The sequence below is a fragment of the Camarhynchus parvulus genome, chromosome 3 (assembly GCF_901933205.1).
Source record: "Camarhynchus parvulus chromosome 3, STF_HiC, whole genome shotgun sequence".
Taxonomy (NCBI): Eukaryota; Metazoa; Chordata; class Aves; order Passeriformes; family Thraupidae; genus Camarhynchus; species Camarhynchus parvulus.
The window spans coordinates 29,190,483-29,211,806 of NC_044573.1; the positions used below are offsets into that span (position 1 = coordinate 29,190,483).

The 21,324-nt window shown below is 37.7% G+C and overlaps 2 protein-coding genes across 2 annotated transcripts in view; both read left to right on the forward strand.

Annotated features, from left to right (window-relative positions):
* KIF6 (kinesin family member 6) overlaps positions 1 to 2,800 on the forward strand; it is a 147,084-nt gene extending 144,284 nt beyond the window's left edge. The window contains exons 20-21 of the mRNA XM_030945763.1: positions 169 to 258; positions 2,638 to 2,800. Coding sequence (XP_030801623.1) covers positions 169 to 258; positions 2,638 to 2,800 — 253 coding nt within the window. The remainder of the gene's footprint in view (positions 1 to 168; positions 259 to 2,637) is intronic.
* A 9,831-nt stretch (positions 2,801 to 12,631) lies between these two features.
* Positions 12,632 to 21,021, forward strand: LOC115902520 (potassium channel subfamily K member 16-like). The gene is made up of 5 exons (XM_030946072.1): positions 12,632 to 12,844; positions 17,048 to 17,162; positions 17,702 to 17,868; positions 19,389 to 19,554; positions 20,798 to 21,021. The coding sequence occupies exons 1-5, from the start codon at positions 12,632 to 12,634 to the stop codon at positions 21,019 to 21,021; spliced, it is 885 nt and encodes a 294-aa protein (XP_030801932.1).
* Positions 21,022 to 21,324: the final 303 nt, after the last annotated feature.

Consider the following 21,324-nt stretch of genomic DNA (forward strand, 5'->3'; position numbering starts at 1 on the left):
ATATGGATTAAACTGAAAATCTTCTTTCACTAAACAAGTGTTTTATATAGATTTTTAAAATTTTGAAAAACATCTTCTTTGTAGTTAATTACTGTATGTATTAATATTGCCTACACAAGGCCTATATTATTTCCTTCTTTTTCCTTCATTTCTTCATTTCTCCTTCAGTTTTCCAGACACCAGTAGAGACAGCCCTACTGAAGATTCAGCTGTGAAAAACAATTCAGTCACTTCTGGTAGCCCAACTTTAAAAACAAGGTAAGAACTTGGCTACTCAGAGGAAAGAGCAAAGTACAAAATAATATAATGCCTTCACAATCCTCCATCCATCTATTCAAAAACAATCTCCTTGAAATATAAAAATAAAAAAATTTACAAATTGCAGATTTTCCTCTAACTTCCAAACCAACTGCAGGCTGCCACATAGCTTTACACCAATCTGCTGCATCATCAGTATTACAAAGGTGGTTTCGTGTTTGGCCTGAAGCTTTTTCCTCTATAAACTTTTGAATATTCATGACTATTCATGACTGTGCCTTCCCAGCCTTCTCAGAGAAAAGGATTCTGAAACAGTAAATAAAAACACTTGAAAATAAGAGAAATCAGAGTGTGTATGTATTGAAGAATTGTAGAATGCAGGAACTAGGCAGAGATTTTTTCATACTTGTGATTTTGTCTTTAAAATATTTTTAATCTCCCTCCCACAAATGATTCTGTTAAAATGGCAACAGTTTCAGGCTTGGCAAAGGTTATGTGTCATGTTTTCTCAAAAGAGGAACTGCTTTGTGAAAATTAGCTTATCAGGTTAACAGAAACTACTAGGGTTTTGAGCCTCTCTATTTTTTCTGGTGTGTTTATTTCCACGTTCTGTTCTCCCACTGAAACATTATGCGAAGTCACTCTGCTTCCAGAAGTTATATTCTTATTGTGCTCAACAGTTCTGGCTATCAATGCCCTTAGGAAAATATGGTCAAGTTACTGTTTTTCCTACTGCATTAGTAAGAAGAAAGCACAAGGGTTTTTTCTTTCATTTTCCAAAACAATCTGTTTCTAGAGCAGAAAAAAATAGTGGAAAATGTCATCCCCCAAAACCTAATGTTTTAAATTGCATTTGGGTTTAAGAAAAGCAGAAGAAAAATAGAAGCTAAAATGGAATTTAGAGAGTACCTTCTCAATATACTGTGGAATTTTTATTTTTTGTATTGCTGCTAAGTAAATGAAAATCAATCAAGAATAGTCCCTTATTGGTGTTCTGTGATCACCTTGTAAATTACATTAAAATAGGGGAGTTTTAAGTTCAGAGTAATTTCTTCTTTGTTTTTCCATTTTGGTTCACTGATTCAGCAACTGAGAACTTAATAGCACAAAGACAAGGATATTACACTGCTGCATATGTCAGTCATAGAAACCACCTACTGCTGCAGTCAGTATGGAACAGTGAAATAACTACAATTACAGAGGTACAATATGTAAAAAAAAAAAAGTTTTTCCCTTCAGTTCCCCTTGTCCTTCTGTATTGTAATTTTTGTTGCTGTATTTCTCATCTCCCAATTAGTGTTCAATCTTCAAATAAGGTTCAAGATGCAGCTGGAAATTCTCAGCTTTCTCAGCTGATTAGAACAGCTTCATTGTATTACATCATCTTACACCATCAGAGGATCTGTCAATAACAGTCATAAGTCAATGATTTAGCAGCATAGGTACATGAGTTCAGCTGGGCCTGGAGATTCAGCAGCACAAAGGATTTGGTCAGTCAGGAGATGTCCTGTGGCATTCACATTCTCTGAAAAAATTCCTTTGCCCAGGATTTTTCTCCTGGGAAGCTGAGAAGCCTCAGAGAAAAGGAAAACAATTCTTATCTCATTTGCTTCTCCTGTGTTTTGCTCACAAGGAATATGTTTGGAGATTGTTTCCCCACAGATGATTGTTTCATTGGTCTCCAGGGTGAGTTGTTTTGATTCATTGGCCAATTGGGGCCAAGCTGTGTTAAGACTCTGGAAAGAGTCACAAGTTTTCATTGCTATCTTTTTAACATTCAGTAAGTATCTTTTTTTGTATTCTTTAGTATATTTTAGTATAGTATTCTTTAATATAATATAGTATAATAAAGTAATAAATTAGCCTTCTGAGAACATGGAGCCAGACGCATCATTCCTTTGTCGGGGCATTTCCCTGCAAATACAATAATGTCCTGAGTACCACGTGATTGTTTACTTCTGTGTATGTATGAAAACTTAATTCCCCCACAGTAGGCAAAAATTCTATTGATCTGTTCAGATTTGTAACAGCCTGAAGCAAGCAAACACATGGCATAGTCGCATCCATCATTTCCTTGGTAAACTCACTACATTAAGCTTTTCCACTTGGTAATTCTTTGACTCAGCACTACAATATTTTTAACCCTTTGTGAGAGGTTTATAGCTGATAAACAAGTAGCCTTCCCATACTAAAGAGATGATGACAAATCTTAGAAACCTACATAAGACCATTAAGTAGTCCTGAGATCAATTCTCTGTTAAACTGTGCCATATCCAACAATGCATCTAAAGAATAAAATCCTTTATGGTAAAAAAAGAGGAGACAGAAAAATTAACCTTCTTACTCCCTTGAGTTCACAAGTGTACTTTTTTATTTCAGGACCCCACCAAGTTCAAGTACATCTATTCCTCTGACTGGAGACAGCCAGGCTGATGCTGACATCCTAGCTTTCATTAAAGCAAGACAGAACATCCTCCAGAAGAAAGGTAAATCCTGCCAAAAAATAGAAAGCCAAACCAAAATATCCAGTACAGCATTTTGAAGTCAAAATAGCTTTAGTCCACATTACACTGATGCAAGTGAAAACTGATTCTGGCTTCAGTCATATTACATTATATTCTCATCCTTTCTAAACTCTTGAGTTCTTCACATATATTTCTTAAGTGGCTCAATGCTGCAGTGAAAAATTATGAAGACTCTCTGTTTTACTAAGCCACCATCAGTAAATGTCCGGGGCATGCATGGCTGTGCAACCTGCATAGTATATTATTTACCCTTAAGCAAATGCATTTGAATGTGGTTCCTTGATGATCCAAATTTTTCTCTATAGATTTTCTTTAAACTATGTGTTCTGGTTTTCATGTGGTACAAATTTAGCTGTAAGAGTTGAAACCAAATAAAGATAACTCAAATGATTGCACTGTACCCCTGCCTCAGGAGGCTGACTGGCCCACTGTGCCTGGAAAAGAGAATATCTTTAACAGGTCTTCACTATGTCAAGGTCTAATGAAAATTTCTATGAGTATTTGTCATCAAATCAGGTACCAAGAGCAATCATAGGAAGGTAATAAAGTTCACTCTAGAGTGTAGATAAGTAAAATTGGCAGGAAGAAGAACAGTGGCACTGCAAGGTAACCTAAAGTTTATTATGACAAAGAAAAATGACCTGTGGGTTTTTTTCCCCTGAATAATAGTTTTTAGTGGCAGCAACCAATTAGACAGAATATGAGCATGTTAGTGGTTACTGAAGCAATAACTTTCCATCAGCACTTCAGTGCTGACGACAGCATTTTTCAACAAGCTATGTGCACCTGGCAGATGGTGTTAGCACTGTCACAAAGTGGGGCTTTGGTATCACACTGCTTATCAGAAAACTGTCAGGTAAACACACACTAGCTGAAAAAACAGTGTCCCTACACTCATCCAAAGCAAACACTTAGCACGCTTAGGCTTTGGGATCCCTTTTGTCTTTATTTAGAAAAGCTGTGGTCAGGTTTCTTTTGCAAATGAAATTAAACTGGATTTATAGGCAGCTCATCAAAAGAAGGTCAGAGATATTACAACAAATATTTCAGGTCTTCAGAAGGCCCAAATCTAACTTAATGTGCCATGTAGAGTAATGTAATTAACAAGAGCACATCTTATCCTATAATCATCTCCTAAATCACCATATCAAGAATGTTTCTCTCCAATGCCTTTTCCATCCTGATTGTTTTCAGCCACTGGCTATCACCTGGCATCATCCATCAGTTTCAGAAGGGACTAGACATTATCAACATTGACAGCCATTTAGACCCCAAGTCGTAAAAGGTGTTCTTGTGGAACAAAGGACAGTCAACACTTTTTAAATTATTCTGAATTTCAGACATGATAAGCTGCCCTAAGTAGATGAAAAAGAAATGGAGTATCATTTGATCTTCCTGGCAGTGCAGGGCTGGATGACTCAACAAATTGCTAAGTATGAGCAGGAGAATAAAAATTTAAAGAGGCTATATCAGTTCAGCAAATGTGTAGGGACCTGATGTGTCACAGACAAGAGACCGCTCAGCAGCAAGTTCTGAGAAGGATTTGGAGCCAACCTAGCAGATAAAAAAAGGCTTTTCTTCCTTGTAAGGAAAGGCAAAACCTTCCAGATTTAAGGGATGGAGCCACTGATAGCATGAACCATTGAGTAAATAAAGTTTGTAAATTCTAATTTAGCAAGAAAAAGGAGGAGAACTAGAGGGTTTTCTTTTAGGGGATGGGGATGGGGGCTATGATGTCCCCATTCCCACCCCCACAAAATAAAACTCTCAGATGTAGAGTTAGGTAGAGAGGAAGAGTAGAAGAAGAATGTAGTCTCACTTCAAACTTTGGGGGAAAAACACTGTGTCATCAGTCATATAATTTTTCCTCAAGAAATTTCAAACATATGAAAAACCAAAGAGAAATTATTTGCCCAGAGCCATTAAGCTGAGTCAGACACTTTCACAAAGAATGTAAGTGTGCTGAGTCCCACTTCAGTGCTCTGTTGCTTCCTTACCAAAGTCTCTTCAACTGAGATGTTCAACAATCCTTTCTACATTTGCATGCAAATGTATTTGCTCTCTGCATGGCTGTTACACACACAGTGCCCTGCAGGAAACATGAGGAAGCATAGGGTCAGCCAAGCCAAAGTCTGCTGGGCTTAAAAACTGTCAACATCCTTACTGCTTTTTCCTTTATTGATCCTGACCTTTTCAAACTGTTGTATTAGTATCTTAGAAGCAAGCTGGGGGCTCTACTATACATTAGAGGTGGGGGAAAAAAATGTGTGCAGAAGCCAACAGAGTGGAAAATAAGTTTCATAAATGGAAAGCATGGGAATTCTCAATTTCCTTAGTGACAGTAATGCAGGGGTGGGAATGAGAGGTCTCAGTAAAGATTACCTCAGGGACTGTGGTTTTATTACCATTTGCTGTCTAAACAGAGCAGAATTAAAGCAGGTACATTCACAGGGTCTTGCTGGGATTGTGAGAGTGCTGTAATAACTACACTGGAAAGCTTTTTAGAAAAGGGCTACTTGGCAAACATGCTTTTGATGCCATGTTCAGTGTTGGAGTAGAGAAATGAAAATACAGAAGAGTAGATGAATGATTTTTGTGTCTTAAAAGATTTAAAAGAAAGGATATTTTTTTCTTTCTTCTGAAGTTTGTTTTAAAACTGACAATGCAACTTGAAATGTAGTCTAATATATTTCTTTATCTCCTTTCAGGCTTGGGGAACAAATGAAATTCTTGTCATGGTCCACTATTTCCTTTTAGAGACAGTGAGAGACCTTTATTCTTTCCCTTCCTCTTCTGTTTAGAAACAGGTACAAGTACGTACTTCACATGTACAGGTTTAATTGGTAATGGCATATATCCATTTCTCTGACAATAGATATTTGAGTATTTGCACTCAGTATCTTCACCTTGCATTAAGATTAACAAAACTGAAATAGCTAATCAGGAGTTTGCCAAACATGTTTGTTTATGAGAATTCATCAAACACTTCTAAATGTTAAAATTATCTAATGTATTAATGCTCTTATACATCTTTAATCTGGGAAAGGCTTATTACTGCTGGTAGGGGTTTTTTGCATTGATTCACATAAGGCTTTCTTAATTATACCTATTGAACATCAAGAGATATTCATTCAATAACAGTAGTTATCTGTGTCATAAAATTCCATAAAATTTCATTTGAGATTTTTTCTCCCTCAAGGAATAACAATTTTCATATCAGATTATTTGAATATTGAGATTGCATTGTAATATGAAACCAAATGCATTTTAGAAAGTAATTATAGAGCTCAAAATTTCCCAGCTGTTTTTATTTGAATGGACTAAATGTTGTGCAGAATGGATTAAATGTTGTGCAAAATGCATACCATCCCAGAATATACAGGTTTTAGAAGAAACAACTACACTAAACAGGCTTTAAACAGAACAAAGCCAATACTTCTGAAACACCAATGAGATGTGAAAACTTAAATGCATTTATGTCTTATATGCAATGTAATTTCACTATTGACTTGGTTCTATTTTATTGCATAATATCCACTTATGGAACAATTTGTTTTATACATCAAATTAAAATCAAAAATGCAATGCAAAGTACAATCTATTTCTCTGAGATATACATACTATCATATTGAAGCTGTCACTTTTCATGCTAGTGATAATCTTATAGTCATGCATTTAGAAGTGTATGGGTTGGTCATATAAAAATAAAACAATATATTGGCAGAAGTCACATATTATTGAGGATGTATATTTCTTTATGTACATGCTGATGCTTAATTCTTTGTCAAATTCATAATTATACAGAAGTACATGGTGAATTGCTGTGTTCAAACCTACAGAAAATGTTTGTCAAATTAACAATTAATATGCAATCAGTTCAAAAATATTAAAGTTGTACCTTTTTTTGCATTTTAATTTTCTGTAAAAGTCAACACTGATACCATACAAATTGGTAAGCTTTAGTAGAATTTAGTATGTACAAACTGAGATAAAAGTCAGATCTACTCTTGCTTTGAGAATTTTAAAAATCCATAAGCCTTCTCCCTTTTATATGTCTGCTTTGTGGGAGATTATATTAAAATGTCCTTCTTCCAGAATTTTTATGTCTGTCATTATTTTTCTTCTTCTCACTCTTTTATATATAAACACTGTATTAAATATGCACTGTATTATTGTTCATACAGCTTTGTTGAGGAGAGTGGGCCACATCCCTTCTTCCATTCAACACTGCTAGCTGGAGAAGAGCCACAGGTTCCAAAATGTTGCTGGGTCAAGTAACCACCTTTTTTTGTTTCCAGTGAAATACCCATTGTGGTGAATTTATTTGAAGGTGGCTTAAAGGGAATCACTGGTCGAACATCTCCTTCCTTTTGACATTGAAGCATTTCCAATGGCTTTAAGTAGCTGGTTAAAAGAAAGATCTCAGTGCTATCTTCATAAGTGATGCTGCTACTACTTGATGATTCAGTGTTCTGTTCTCAGTTTCCCACACATCTCACTCACAGAGAGAAAAGAATTCCTTACTCTTCTGCTTCAAAATTCTCTAGCCTTTTTTTGCTCTATTGTAAATTTGGTGTGAAATTCAATCACTGTCAACAAAGTAGTACCTGACTGGCGAAATGGTCTAAGATTAAGATTATACCAGGCACATAAGATCTTGGACAAAAGTGCATCCAGTAATAGAAAACCATATAAATATATAAAACCATACAAAAAAATAGAAAGTCTTTCTTGCATATTTTGATAATTTTCATAGGATCATGTGGGAAAAAAAGATTGCTCATTCAGTAAATAATAGTCATAAGACATAAATCATTCTCTTTTTTAAAAAAAACTATTCCTCTCTTCAAAAAATTGTATCTTGGGTTCACAGGAAAATTCAGGTGGAAATTATCTCAGCAGGTCTTTAATCCCACCTCTTCCTCAAGAAAGCATGAGCTACAAGATCAGACAAAGCTGCTGAGGACTTTGTTCAATGTGGTCTTGAAAACCTCCAAGAATGGAGACCACATGACATTTCTAAGCAATTAATTCTAATGTTTGACTGTCATCGTGACAAAAAGGTTTTCACACATGTCCAGCCAGATCTTTTCTTTTTGTCATTATCTCTCTTCCTTGCACAAGCCACACTGTCAAAGCCTGGCTCCAGCTTTTGATTGCCTTTCCTCAGGTGCTAGAGGGCTTCCGAATCCCTTCTCTAAAGTCTGTGTGGCTTTCTGAAAGCATTTTTTCTTCAAGAAATTTTTTTTGGCCACAGACAAGCAAAATTCCTTCTTTTAATAATCTCTCGTCATATAACTTTAAGATTAATTTGAAATAACCCAAGCATTTACTACATTGAAGAAACAACCAGGGGCCCACATTTATCCTGGTTTTGAATCCTCTCTAGGCCACCTGTAAAACAGCATTGCTAAGCATGGCATTCCTCATGCCCATCTCACTTCAGTCAATTCACATGATATGTAGTTGGGTTTGGTTCAATGTTCATATGGTAAATAGAATTTATTTATTATCTGCAACCAGAATGAATCCGAATATCTTTTTTTCTTTTTTTGGTGGGGATTTCTTGAGGAAGTAGCTCTAGAGTGCTAGATTCCATACAGATATTTCTGGGATTAATTGATGCCAGGCATTGTGGATCATCTCATCTTTTATTTCAACACATTTCCAATCTTCTATATAGTTAAATTCAGAAGAAGATGCATGTCCTCTGCTGTGTTACAGCACTGTATCTTCTGGGGAGTCAGGATATGACCCAGATTATAATAAAGGCCAAGGGTCTGTTCTCATTTATGTTGAATCTGCCAGGGTTCTGTACACAGTCTGGACCTGCATTAGTGAAACCTGTGAGCAAACCAGGTTTTGGCTGGGGCATTTCACTACTTCCTGGCCACTGCAGCTTTCCAGAGAGCTCCAAGAAGAAAATGGCATAACCTTATGTTGAGTTTCTCTTTCTTGGAAGACGGACATGCCCTAACTCAATCTCCCTCTGTCACTCCTGTGATTTTTAAAGAAAGAAGCTTTGAAGAGTAGTTATGAGGTTCACATGTGTAACAGTGTAAGTATCTAATGTATATATTCTTACCTGGTTTAATCAATCATGGGATGGAAGTATTTTATGTCATTAGTATAAACTGAGATCACTTCAACATAATAAAATGTTAAGATCTTATAAATGTTGCTGCAAACATTCAGCTGCTGAATATGGATGACAAGAAGATGAACATCTGGAAATGCCTTGTTACATATAGCATATTTGGTAGTTCTGTATAGAATGTGTTTGTCTTTTCACAGTGAATTTTTAATAACCACAACAATCAAAGTGCTGGCTTTATGTTATTTCATATGAATCACTTTTATTGTTGCTTTAGTCAATGTTAAACAATATTTTTCTAATTTTTTTTCTTAATATTTTCACTTCCTGCAATGTTTGCTTTGAAATCCCATCTATAAGACAAGCAAAGTAAACTGAATAAATTCAATTATTCTCTTATTTATATTTAATATGGTTCTAAAAATAATTTCCTTAATTCTTCTCTGCGGTGCAGATTTTAAAAGTCATTCAAGGAGCAAAACTAATTAAAATAATTCGGTATTTCCTTGTAGAAACTGTTCTGGCTGAAATGCTTAGCATGCAAAAGAGTGAATCCCCAGATCTTTGCATCCACTTTGTCAACTAGTTCTATACAGAGACATTTCTACCAGAAAAACTAGTCCAAAAATCATTCTCCATCAGAAGTTTCATAATAACAGGATCAGTCAAGATATCTTTCAACTTATTTAATTACTTAATTTAGAAACAGCTTATTTGTGTTGATGTAAATTATACTTCTGATCACAGTGGTATTTTTTTCTGGCTTTTGAAAGCCAGTATGGAAAGTGAGCAAATCATGTAACTTATTTTTTTGGCCTATCTTTTATTTCACATCTATCCATGTTCAAGATATATTAGGGGCTGTAAGAACAACAGGTAAAGCATTTGGAGAACACTGAATCCTTTTATTTGTTCCAAGTAATACACGAAAAGTGATTATTATGTATATTGTAAACCAGGATGTCATTTTGATATCTGTCCTTTCCAGAGTGGCTCAGATTTTCTATGGGAAAAGCTGCATTCTATTGGGTCAGTCACACTGAGGAAGAAAGACAAGTGAAGGAATAATCAAGGAGATTGTGCCCAATCCTGGATTCAAAATATATTTTGTGAGAAGTCATTCCCTAGTTTTGAGACCAGATGCACCCTTACATTGGCAGGGAGCACTGAAAAGCAGGACCTTAGAAGAACAGTCTATTTCCACGTTCAGTTGCTATTAAAAAGTTCTTGCATTCTGCATTTTTTATTCCTAAAGTTTTTGAACTCGGGTTTTGTTTATTTTGTAACCAGAAGAGCATTAGAAAAGCAACAAGAGAAGTTAAGACTAGAGAGTGTGCTTTGTCATCTTATCATAAAAAGTGATTTGCTAGTATTGTTTCAGCACACTGATGTCTTTTTACGTGGAAGCCAAATTCAATTTCTGATGTGGTAAGCCGTGCTGAACTCCCTCTTCCAGATTCAGAACTCACACAAAACCCATAAGTCTTCAGTTTACTTCGAAATGTATATATTGGGCTTTCTTTTTTCCTGTGGTAAGGCATCATTTCTGGGCTGCTGCACAGATTCTGGCTTTAACTGGTTCCCATATTACAGCCTGACACTAGAGGGGGAAAGAACCTAACCAGTAGGAAGTACTATATTATAGAAATAAGCATACTTTGATGATGTTAGTGACTCAGTTTGCAAAACCTTAGAAAATTAAGATCCCAAAAGCAAGTCTGAGTGGACTTTTTTCTTAAGGCATAATTTATACTGCCAACTTTGTCAGCTGGCATGCTTTGTTGATCTGAACTGAAAGAACAGAAGGGGACAAAAAATCGGATTATGTGCTGTATTTGTTCATTTATATCATATAGTTTCATACCCTTAATTGTGAAATGTACTTAAACTGAGAAAATTTGTCCCAGCACAGCTGTGCACAATTCCATGGTTTGCATCCATTCCAGAAAACCAGTAGGTTGGCATTCTCTTGGCCTGGTAGGCATGGGTCCTACCAACAACAACACAACCAACACCTGGAGCTCCCACCAGAGACAGCCCTGCTAGTGCAATACCCCAGGCTTGTCTACCCATATCATTGCTCTGGGAATGGAATAAAAAGCTGCACCTTTTAGTTATGGAAGTCGGACACAAGAGCGATGTTCTTGTTAAATACTGTGTTAAGTAGATGTCATCCTTAGCACTGAACGAGGAAAGGCCTTCCATCAGTAATAATAAGCTGAATTCTCAGCTGATTCAGATCATTTTGCTTCATAATGTTGTTGCAGCGCTCAGTAATATCACTGCTACTATAACTTCTAACTCCCAAATGTTTCACTTTTTCAACTGAAAAGAAACACCAGACCACCAAGGCTCTGAGTCCTTACACATTGCACTTCCCTATTGAAATCTGTTTCCCTACTCACACTGACAGAAGCAGTCCCAGACAAAGTCCAGGATGGTCTCCTGGGAATTATCCACAACAGTTTTCACTTCTTAGAGTGGTAACTTGCCTTCTGCTGGTGGTCAGCCATCCTCCTCTGGATGATGGCTGGCTCCAGATTACGAGCACAGTACAAATGGCAAGTCCAGGGATACTCTCAGATACAGGTATGGATGAAATAATTTTTTCAGTCTTTTTCTATGAGCACTGCCTCTTGTTTGAAGATAGGAGTAAAACCATATGAATGCTAAGCAAAGTAGGGATATCTCTATCCAGAATATTTTCACAGTAAGGGAGTATAATAACAAAATTGCAGCCCTAGCCACCTGGCCATCTTCATGTGTGTGTGTGTGTGTGTGTGTCTGTGTTTGTTTTCTTTCAGAAGCAGTGTGACAGATGACACTTGCCATAAAGCTCTTCCTACAGAAAAAAATGCAAGCCCAGCTCATTTCCAGTGCATGATAATTATTAAGGCTCCCATGAGTGAAACTGATACTTTTTTTTTAGCTAATGATTAACCATAAGCCCTCCTTCCCCCTTTAGTATTTGGATTAAAAGGGCAATACAGAGACTGAAGGCAGTAGGCACGAGTGGTCTATTCTCTAACTGTGTGGACTGAAGGGTGGAGTCATCTAACAGGGTTCAGGAGCAGTAAGCGAGGCAGTGAGAGGACTGATTTTATTAGGATTAGAAAAGAAAGAGGTTCTTTTGTGTGACCAAGTTGAATTCAGGATGTTTATAAGCTTCACCATGCTGGTTTTACTGATCCCAGCAATGTTGGTATGGTACAGACGGCAGCTATTGACTTTTCCACTTATTCAGCTCCATACTTTTCTTTCTGGGGAGTCCACTGTAATTAGAGAGTTTAGAGCATTTTGTTGTAGAGAAGTCTAGTGTTTAGAATAAGGCTCTACTTATCAAGATTTTAAGAGTTTATCTGTGGCTCTATATTCATATGACCTGGGGTAAGTCATATAACCACAGTTTTGATTCAGCTTCCCAGACTGGAAACTAATACCATCCTCAGAGGGCTTTATTCATTTGATTGAGATCTTTGGATAAAAGCTAATAGAAGAAAGACACTATGATTCACAGCCTTATTAGGCTATAAATGTTCACCCTTTATTTTGGATAGAGAATAGATGTGGAGGGATAAAATTTCTCTGTTAGTCTCATTTTGTAAGCCCTGATACCCTGATGTTTTTTTGAAAAACTCTCCAGGGCAGTAGCTGGGAACATGGGTGTGTGATTCCTGGTGTTTTGGGTAGGTCACATCTTGGAACAGTAACCTATGAAGTGCTGAGCAGGGACTGGCAAGGGCAGATCAGCAGTATGCCCCTCCTCACCATGCACAGCCGGCAGATCAGCTGGACGCCACTGCTGGTATTGGGGTACCTCTTTTACCTCCTCCTGGGTGCTATGGTGTTCCAGCTGCTGGAGAAGCAGGCAGAAACACATTTTCGGGACCAGTTCCAGCTGGAAAAGCTCAAGTTCCTGCAGAATTACACATGCTTGGACAGACAAGCCCTGGAGCAGTTTGTACAGGTAAGAGGAAAGGGTTCCCATTATTTTGGCTCAAGCATTATTTTCATTAGAAGAAATTATACTATCGGGGCCAAGTAGCCTAGCATGATATAAACCGATCTGCTGTCCATGATATTAAATATCTAACTTTATAAATAACTCAAGCGCATTCATATACTTCCTTATCTTGATCTACAGAACTTGTTTCTTTCCACAGTCATGAACTCCCAAAATATAAGTGCATCTAGTGATGCACTTGTGCTACATTGCAATAATTTCAACTTTATGGTTCTCTTCTCCCTCATTAAATATTACTGGGAGTTATGCATGGTAACAAAAAATAAGAATCAAACCTAAAGAAGTAGGTTGCCCTTCCAAGGTTCTCCAGTCCAAACCTGTGCAAATTCTCCCCTTTCGTACCAAAAACAACAATGTGCAGGCAACAACTGACAGAACCAGAGGACACAGTCTTAAGCTGGCCAAAGGAAACATAGGTTGGGTATTAGGAAAAAGTTTTTTATAGAAAGGGTGATAAAGTATTGGAATAGTTTGCCTGGGGAGGTGGTGGAGTCACCTTCTCTGGATGTGTTTAAAAAGAGACTCGATGTGGCACATGGTGCCATGGTCTAGTTGAGGTGCTAGGGCTGAGTTGGACTCAATGATCTTGGACATCTCTTCCAAGCTTGTGATTCTGTGAAATTGTCTACTACCTTTGAAGGCAGTCCTGCACTTCCAAGCCTAAATAAAAGATAAAGTCAGCCATCACAAGCTGTGTTATCTATCACTTATAAGAGATAAAGGGCTTTTGTTCAATATGGGTTGTCAGTTAATGACAACTTCAATTACATTTTAATCTTTTCCTCAAAACCGGCTGGAGGTAAATTACTAGACCTTTCCTGGTATTATAGATATATTCTCATAATAGTAGTGCATGAACTAGACAGAAATCCTTGAACTTTGAACACTTGAATCCTTGAGTTTCTTTGTGCTCAAAACATACCTAGTTGCAAAGCTGGGTGCCTAAACACTTTGAACTCTTTCTATCATGTTATTAAAACTGATAAAAACTCAAAACAATTTGTACTGCCCGAGTCACAGGACTTCCATGAAGGTATAGGATTTTGATCAACAAAAAGCCCAGACTTCATATATGGATTTAAGAGAACAGTGAAGTTCAAATTAGAAATGGTAGAAAAGGTGCCTGAACCTTTACATCTATAAAGCCGATGTTCTGATTACTAATACTGTGATATATTACTTGTGGAAACTTGGACATGTGCCAGAAAATGACTAGAGCTTTCAAGAACTTACATGCCTAAAAACATGTCTATTTTTTTCATCTTCATGACTTGATGATATTACCTGTCCTTACCTTATCTCTCTGATAGTGATTGCAGAGGTGAAAACCCTGATTCTCATTCTAAACCTAACTGTGATACTTCATGGGATTGAAAGGTTTATGTAAATCTTCACTACCCTCAAAACATTAGAGGAGGTCACACGTATCTAGATTCTTCTTTGTCTGACTCCAGTGGACTTTTCTTAGGTCCACTGCTGTGCCACTCAGAGAATCGCATTTTGCTGCTGTGTCTCTGCTGAATTAAACACAATTTCACTTGTAAGCTGTTCCAGACAAAACCGGCTGAGGGCACCAAATCATCTACAATGCACCAAGCTTCAGAGTACTGAGACTTTGCAGTCCTCAAGGTATATGTAAGTGCAGGTACTCTCTGACCCATATGTTGCTCAAAAGACCTGCTAACAAATTTGTCTAACTCTTATTAATATTAGAGAACACTGGTCTTCCCACATTAAATCTTGAATGCAGGGAAGCAGTTGTGTCTCTGCATGTGGTTAAGGAGGCCTGTTCATCATGTCACAAGTTCCAGTCTGAAAAGTCATAGTAGTTAGACTGCAATGAGACACAGTCCCTAGATTCAGTCTATTCAGCTAACAAGTATAAGATGACTTGTCTTAATGCCTTAATTCTTTAAACCTAAATCCTGCAATGTGAGATTCAACACAGATTTTTCTTGGCATATCTATTTTCACTTATAACGAGTTACCACTTACAATTCTTTAACTTTTGACTCTATCATGCATGAAACAAATTCTTATAATTCCATGTCAATAAATTGCATTGGTTCTGCATAGCTAAAACTGCCTAGCTGGGGGATGGTTCTGAGCTGCAGCTCATAACGTGAGCAGCCTGGAGCTTTGGGAAAGTGCAAATCCAAACTCTTTTATCTAATCCATCTCTGGTAGGCATACTTTGGTCAGGAAATTATGCCAGTCTGACAGCATAACTGAGAAGCAGATGCATAGAGTGAAGAGTCTGTGTTTTGATCATGTCCATACTTTTTCAGTTTCAAAGGACGTGACATAAATACAGACCAAAAGGACAAAATTCTTGTCTATGACCACAGTTGGCTGCAATGTGCATTGGCAGGGGGACAGGAGCCGAAACAGCAGGCAGTTTTTATTCTCTCCACACCCTACTATAGCTTAATGTAGGTTTCATATTCTTACTGTAAATTACAGCACATTGCTTTTACATACTGATGACTTCTCTCCCAAAGACATAACTGCCATAACTCTTACCTGAGCTGTAGATGAAAGGAGCCTGGAGCCATTATAACTCTCCCACAGGAACCTGTTTGTTGGGCACCAGGATGCCATTTCATTCACAGGGTTCTTTCACGGGATTGTATTTAACAGCATCAATTACACCAAGAAATCTGGCCTTGTCAGACTGTGTCTAAAAGATTCAACATTTAAAGTTGCCTTACTCTTCTGTATTGGCTCTCATGATGTGAATGTAACTCCTGTGAACTCTTGTGCATAGAACTCTTGAAATACATAGAACTGTCAAATGTTCCTTACAGAAATAAATTAAACCTGTGATTATTTCAAAATACTCACACCACAGTAGCTTCTGTGTGTTTCTTCTAAGCAGTAAATGAAATAAGTAATTCTAGAAAATCTGATGTTGAATTCTTCTCATTCTAAGAAAAGGCTTTTTATGGATAATGCAAAATTCTTTGTCATATTGAAAATAAGCTCTGCTGACACTTCAGTCATGAGGTCACACATGATGATGTCCAGCAGCCCTCTGATAAATTTAAAAAATGCTACAGGATTTTTTACTGAAGGAATCAAATTAGCTACTATACTTAGGATACTCTGTCCACCAGTACAAATCAGCTAATATTGCAGAACCTGTCCAAAATCAGATACTTTGTAGTAGTTATGTTCACTAGAAAAGCAATTTTTCTGGGAGTGGCTAACATTTGAATCAAGAAAGAGTATCTTCTTGGGTCTCATGCTCCTGGTACCAGCTACAGCTGGGGTTGCTATTGACTCCTGTTCAAGTCTCGCATCATACAAAGTCTTTTGAAGAGATGAACAAGTAATTCCTTCAGGCATTTTGCAAAATTACAAAGGCTGTGACTTAGCTTTTGTAAGGTGTGTGACAAACAAGGGGATTCTTAAAATGCCAGCCACTGAGCAGAGGGAAACCAATCTCCCACAGACAAATCCTTGGGGACAGCAAAGGGACACAATATTTATTAAGGAAGTTGAGACAATATTTATTAAGGATATTTGATGTACAAACACTAATTTTTGGCACACCGTAGTTTTGGTCTGGTAAGAGCTGCCTGGAATAGCAGAAAATATTTTATTAGTTAATCTTCCAGACTAGAAGAAGCCTCATATTCACTGAAAATTATATGGAAGTCATAGCCAAAAATAGTAATTCATCATCACAAGTACTTACATGGAGGAAACAGAAATGAGCATGTTCCTCATGCCCCTGCCCACAGACAAAACTATACATTTACACATGCCTAAATTAAAAACTTGAACAAGATTACTAGATTACAGAAGGAGAGAAGAGCAACCACATTATTTTTTATGGCACAACTTTAATTTTTTTCCCAGTTTGATCACTTTGGGGAATCGTCCACCCTCTTCCCCTTAGATTTCATCTAGCTGTGGAACCTATCATACTTTAATGACCATTTGTCCTGTAGCAAGAGTTCAAGTCCCTGACCAGCTCTATTTCCAAGTTTGCCATGTCAGCAGAAGTTCTTTTTAGTCCAAGTCTGTCCTGTTATCTACACTGTTTATCACTCTGCTTGCTCAAGATGGAAAACAGTATTTACTTATCTCTACTTCTGACATTCTTCCTCATCTTTGCTCCTTTGACCTTTTCCGCTTCAGGTCCTCATGGAAGCATGGGAAAAAGGGGTCAACCCAGAAGGAAACTCTACAAATCCCAGTAACTGGGACTTCAGCAACTCCTTCTTTTTTGCAGGAACTGTTGTCACCACTATAGGTGAGGTTCTCTCTTTCCTTAAAAACTAGTGTTTCCTCCAACTGTCCTGTAAAGCTCCTGGAAATGTGTAATTAGTGGACAGAATACACCTGCAAGACAATCAATTACTGTGGGTTATGGTTTTCTATTGGTTTCCAGTTATGCCTGTTATTTTTCTCTATACAGCATTTTATACTCCCAAAAAAAGCTGAGTGCCTGCTTGGTACATGCAAGATCATTTTGTACATGGACACATCTTTGGGTTGCTTTGAAGCACTGAGTCGCACTCATCACAAAATCAGAGAGCTATAGAAAGTTACAATAGTACCTGAAAGAGTAATACTTTTCATGTTTCATTTTCAGCTAGTAGTAGTGAACGCAAAAGGCTTCATCATAAGCAATGGCAATTTGCAGACAGATTTAATTGCAGAAAATCCTAGATCCACAGGTTCCTGAAGATTAATGTAGTTGAGGTTCCAAGCTTATGAACATTCCATGATGCCTGCAGCTTGCCTGTAGAGCCTTTTCATGTTTTCAGCTGTTTTCTCCTTTTTTTCCAGGTTATGGTAACCTGTCCCCCAGCACAGTGGCAGGGCAGATCTTCTGTGTGTTTTATGCCTTGTTTGGAGTGCCCCTCAACCTGGCCTTCCTCAATCAGCTGGGGAAAGCTCTCAATGCTCATCTGCTTACCCTGGAAAGATGGGTGCAAAAGCCAGGGCGTGCCCAGGTACAGTGTCAATTTACCATTTGATTTCACTATTTTAAAACTAGTTAAAGTCCTTTTCTCAGATAGTTGCTGCTGCTGCTAGCTTAGGTTTCCTTTGTGAACTACAGCAGTTACATGGCCCTCTCTATCAGAAACTTGATACACTTAATCTACCTACGATAGCTTTAAAGCTATAGGCTTTTGCTTGAGGGGCCCTAGATTTGCCTTTTTAAAACCTTACTCAGCAAAACCATAGACCTGGTGACCTTGGCAGAATACGTGCGTATACACACATTGCCAAATCAAGCTCTTATTCTCCAGCCTATGCCAGCATCTATCCAGAGTTTAGCTCTACACTGTGCAAAGGCAACTTATTTTTATTGGCCTAGTGATCTGGCTGGACTTAAATTTCCTGTTTGTGCCAGCAACTGAGCACTTCCTTCCTTTCTTTTCTTAAAATGCAAATACTTCTCCTTACTTACAGTTTATTGGTGAGTCGTTGAACTAGTCCAGACATTTTTTAGTAAGAAAAGCACAGATAATGGAAAATACATGAATGTCATTTATTACAAAGTTAGTGCATGTTTCTGAGAAAAGGTTCAGTGAATTAAACCCTTCAGTTAGTGAAAAGGGAGATTAGATATGTGAGATATGTTGAAACATTTCAGAGTTCTGGCACAATTTTTTTCTTTTACATTTGTAAAGTCTCTTGGGTCACTACATTCTTTATCTACAGTGGGAAAGCTATAAAGGTACCGTCAAATGCATACTTGGATTATATAAGCAAGAAATTATTTAGCGGCATAACCTCTGCCTGTTACCCAAACACATGCAGCTCTACCACCAGAGGGATTTTCATGCTAGTATAGCTGCATCGTTCCTCAGATTTCTGATAAGAGCTAGGGATGTGATCTTTTTTCTTTCCCTTTTCACTCCTGAGCTGACTTTTCTGACAGAACTCCTATGATAAGACAAAGCTTTGGAGCTGTATCTGCTTGTTTGCTCTGAAAAAAGCAAAATTGTTCATTTCAGTATACATATTTCTGGCTGAGCTCTTGCCAGCCACTTTATAAATATTTGGAAGCAGTCATAGTGAAAAGAACCCTATTTTGTTCTTGCCCATCTTTGCTTCATGACTTAAGCAGTATGTGGTGATTTTCCTCAAAGACAAGAGCTAGTTGACTACAAGAGCATCTCTACTTGAATTTAAATTGTAAAATGAGTATTTCATTACAATGGCCATTGTGTAAGTCTGAAAAATGACTGAGCATTCTTGAAAACTCATTGCAAAAAGCTTTTAAAAACTCCTCCTTTTTTTCCTAATTTTAAGATTTTTTTTTCATGCTTAGGTACAATATCTATGTGCAGAGTAAGCAGTGAGCTCAACCTGCAGTACATGGAAGCATTGGCTTATCCTTCTTTTTTTTGCCATCACTCCCAGCTGGGGTGGGTTTGTGATTCAAGAGTAAAAACAGACATAGCTATTTTGACAAGACATCTGCTCCATGCTCTTTAGCTACCATCTTCCTCTTCTCTTTCAGGTGGTTCAAACACTGGCAGTGGCCATCTTCCTAACCACTGGCACCTTGCTTTTCCTGGTGTTCCCACCATTAGTCTTCAGTTATGTAGAAGGCTGGAGCTACGGAGAAGGCTTTTACTTCACTTTCATCACCCTGAGCACAATTGGATTTGGGGACTATGTAGTAGGTAAAAAAGAGCATGAACTGGATTGAGCTTTGTTGAAATTCATAACTGTAGTATAAAACTAAATACAGGGAGCATAGATATCCATTCCACTATAGATCTGGTCAAGAGTGAGCTCAGCCAGACGGGTAACAATGAGTTTTACAGGACATGAGCATTTTTCTCTTGACAGCCAACCAAATAGTCACGCAACTTATTTCACACATGCCACTGAGCACTCATTCAACAGTGGCTGTGTCCAGGCTGGTACAAATGTTACCAAGAGTGAAAGGTGGAATAGAAATAAAATTCCTTTTTCGGTATTAAGCCTTTGAACCACACTCTCCTAACGCTGTTTTGTTTTAGCAAGTGCCTACCATTCCCAACAACAAATCATATCAAATATTAAATAATCAATACTTAAAATGGGGAGAAGATTACTGACAACCACAGGATGCCTCTGAAAGAAAACAAACCCACTGACATTACATAGCCTTTAGACCTCTAGATTGAGAACATAATGGTAGAGACACATGAGACACATTTTTCCACACACTTATTTGAACAAACGCATAATCTTAACAGATTATGTCTAATGTTTTTATTTGTTAAAATCACTAGAGTTTCTTATTCACAACTACTAGCTCTTCTCTCCTAGAGGTCATAACTCTGTCCCAAAAGGAGACAAAAAAGAATCCCATGCTGAATCTGGCACTGTGGAGTTTCATGACTGTATCAGCTGCACTGGTTGCTCATGCTGTGGAAATATCAAACGAGGGATTAAGATTCTCATAACCACTTAATTAAAATGGCTACATTTACCATATTATCCAAGTGATTGTGAATCCCAGTACTGAGGTAATATTAGTCTCCAGAAAGCAATCACTGATTCACTAAATTGTAGCTGCCTAAATCATCTGAGATCCCCTGTGTGCCTCTTGAGTAACATACGGTTAATACAGATTCAACATTTAATTTCCAAGACTTTTTTCCTTTGTTGTTGGCTAGGAACCATTGACTTTGAGCATCCCTAGTTAATACTAGATATGGCTATTTTTATTATATAGTCTCAGCTTCAGGGATTTCATGCTAACTGTGCTAAGCTTAACCTGAGAGTTGGCATGAAAAAAAAAATCTATCTGCTGATGGATCACACAAACTCATTAACATATACACTTTTGCAAAGAGTGGAGAGAGTGTATGAGTATGTATGTTTAGCAGACCAAAGCTGCCAAGATAAATATACAAATTTTCCTGGATTTTTCAGGCACGAACCCCAACAAGCACTATATCCCTGTGTACAGGAGCCTAACTGCGATATGGATTGTTTTTGGCTTGGCCTGGCTGGCTCTGGTCTTCAACGTGGGGGCTGACTTGATGGAAAGATACCTTCAGCTAAAGTGGCACAAGCCTGACTTAAGCTCGGCAGAAGGAGACACCAACAAATTGGAAGATGAACCTGAGCAGCCTAGGATCCATATCCCTAGCTGAGTAAGGTACAAAGAAAGCAGGCTTGAAACTGCATCTTCCATCTGTATCTCACACTAAGCGACCCCTGTGGATAAAGGACTAAATCACAGGTTGTGGACTGTTTCCTAAAGACGAAATGGTTCAGATACATTGAAATTTCCACACCCTGTGTAGGCATCAGCCAGTTAAAACCCCAAGGAAGGAGCACACATGGTTACACAACTGCCCCAGGATTCATTTTACACTTCTCATTCTAAGGCAACTTTCTCTGAAGTAATCAATTATTATCCTTTCTCTTTCTCTAGTGCAATTCAATTCTTATGG

Excerpts from the sequence above, each read along its gene's own strand:
- LOC115902520 (XM_030946072.1), top strand. The coding sequence starts at position 12,632 with ATGCCCCTCCTCACCATGCACAGCCGGCAGATCAGCTGGACGCCACTG. Across the intron at positions 17,163-17,701 it reads AACTGTTGTCACCACTATAG|GTTATGGTAACCTGTCCCCC; the intron begins GTGAGGTTCTCT and ends CTTTTTTTCCAG. Across the intron at positions 19,555-20,797 it reads ATTTGGGGACTATGTAGTAG|GCACGAACCCCAACAAGCAC; the intron begins GTAAAAAAGAGC and ends TGGATTTTTCAG.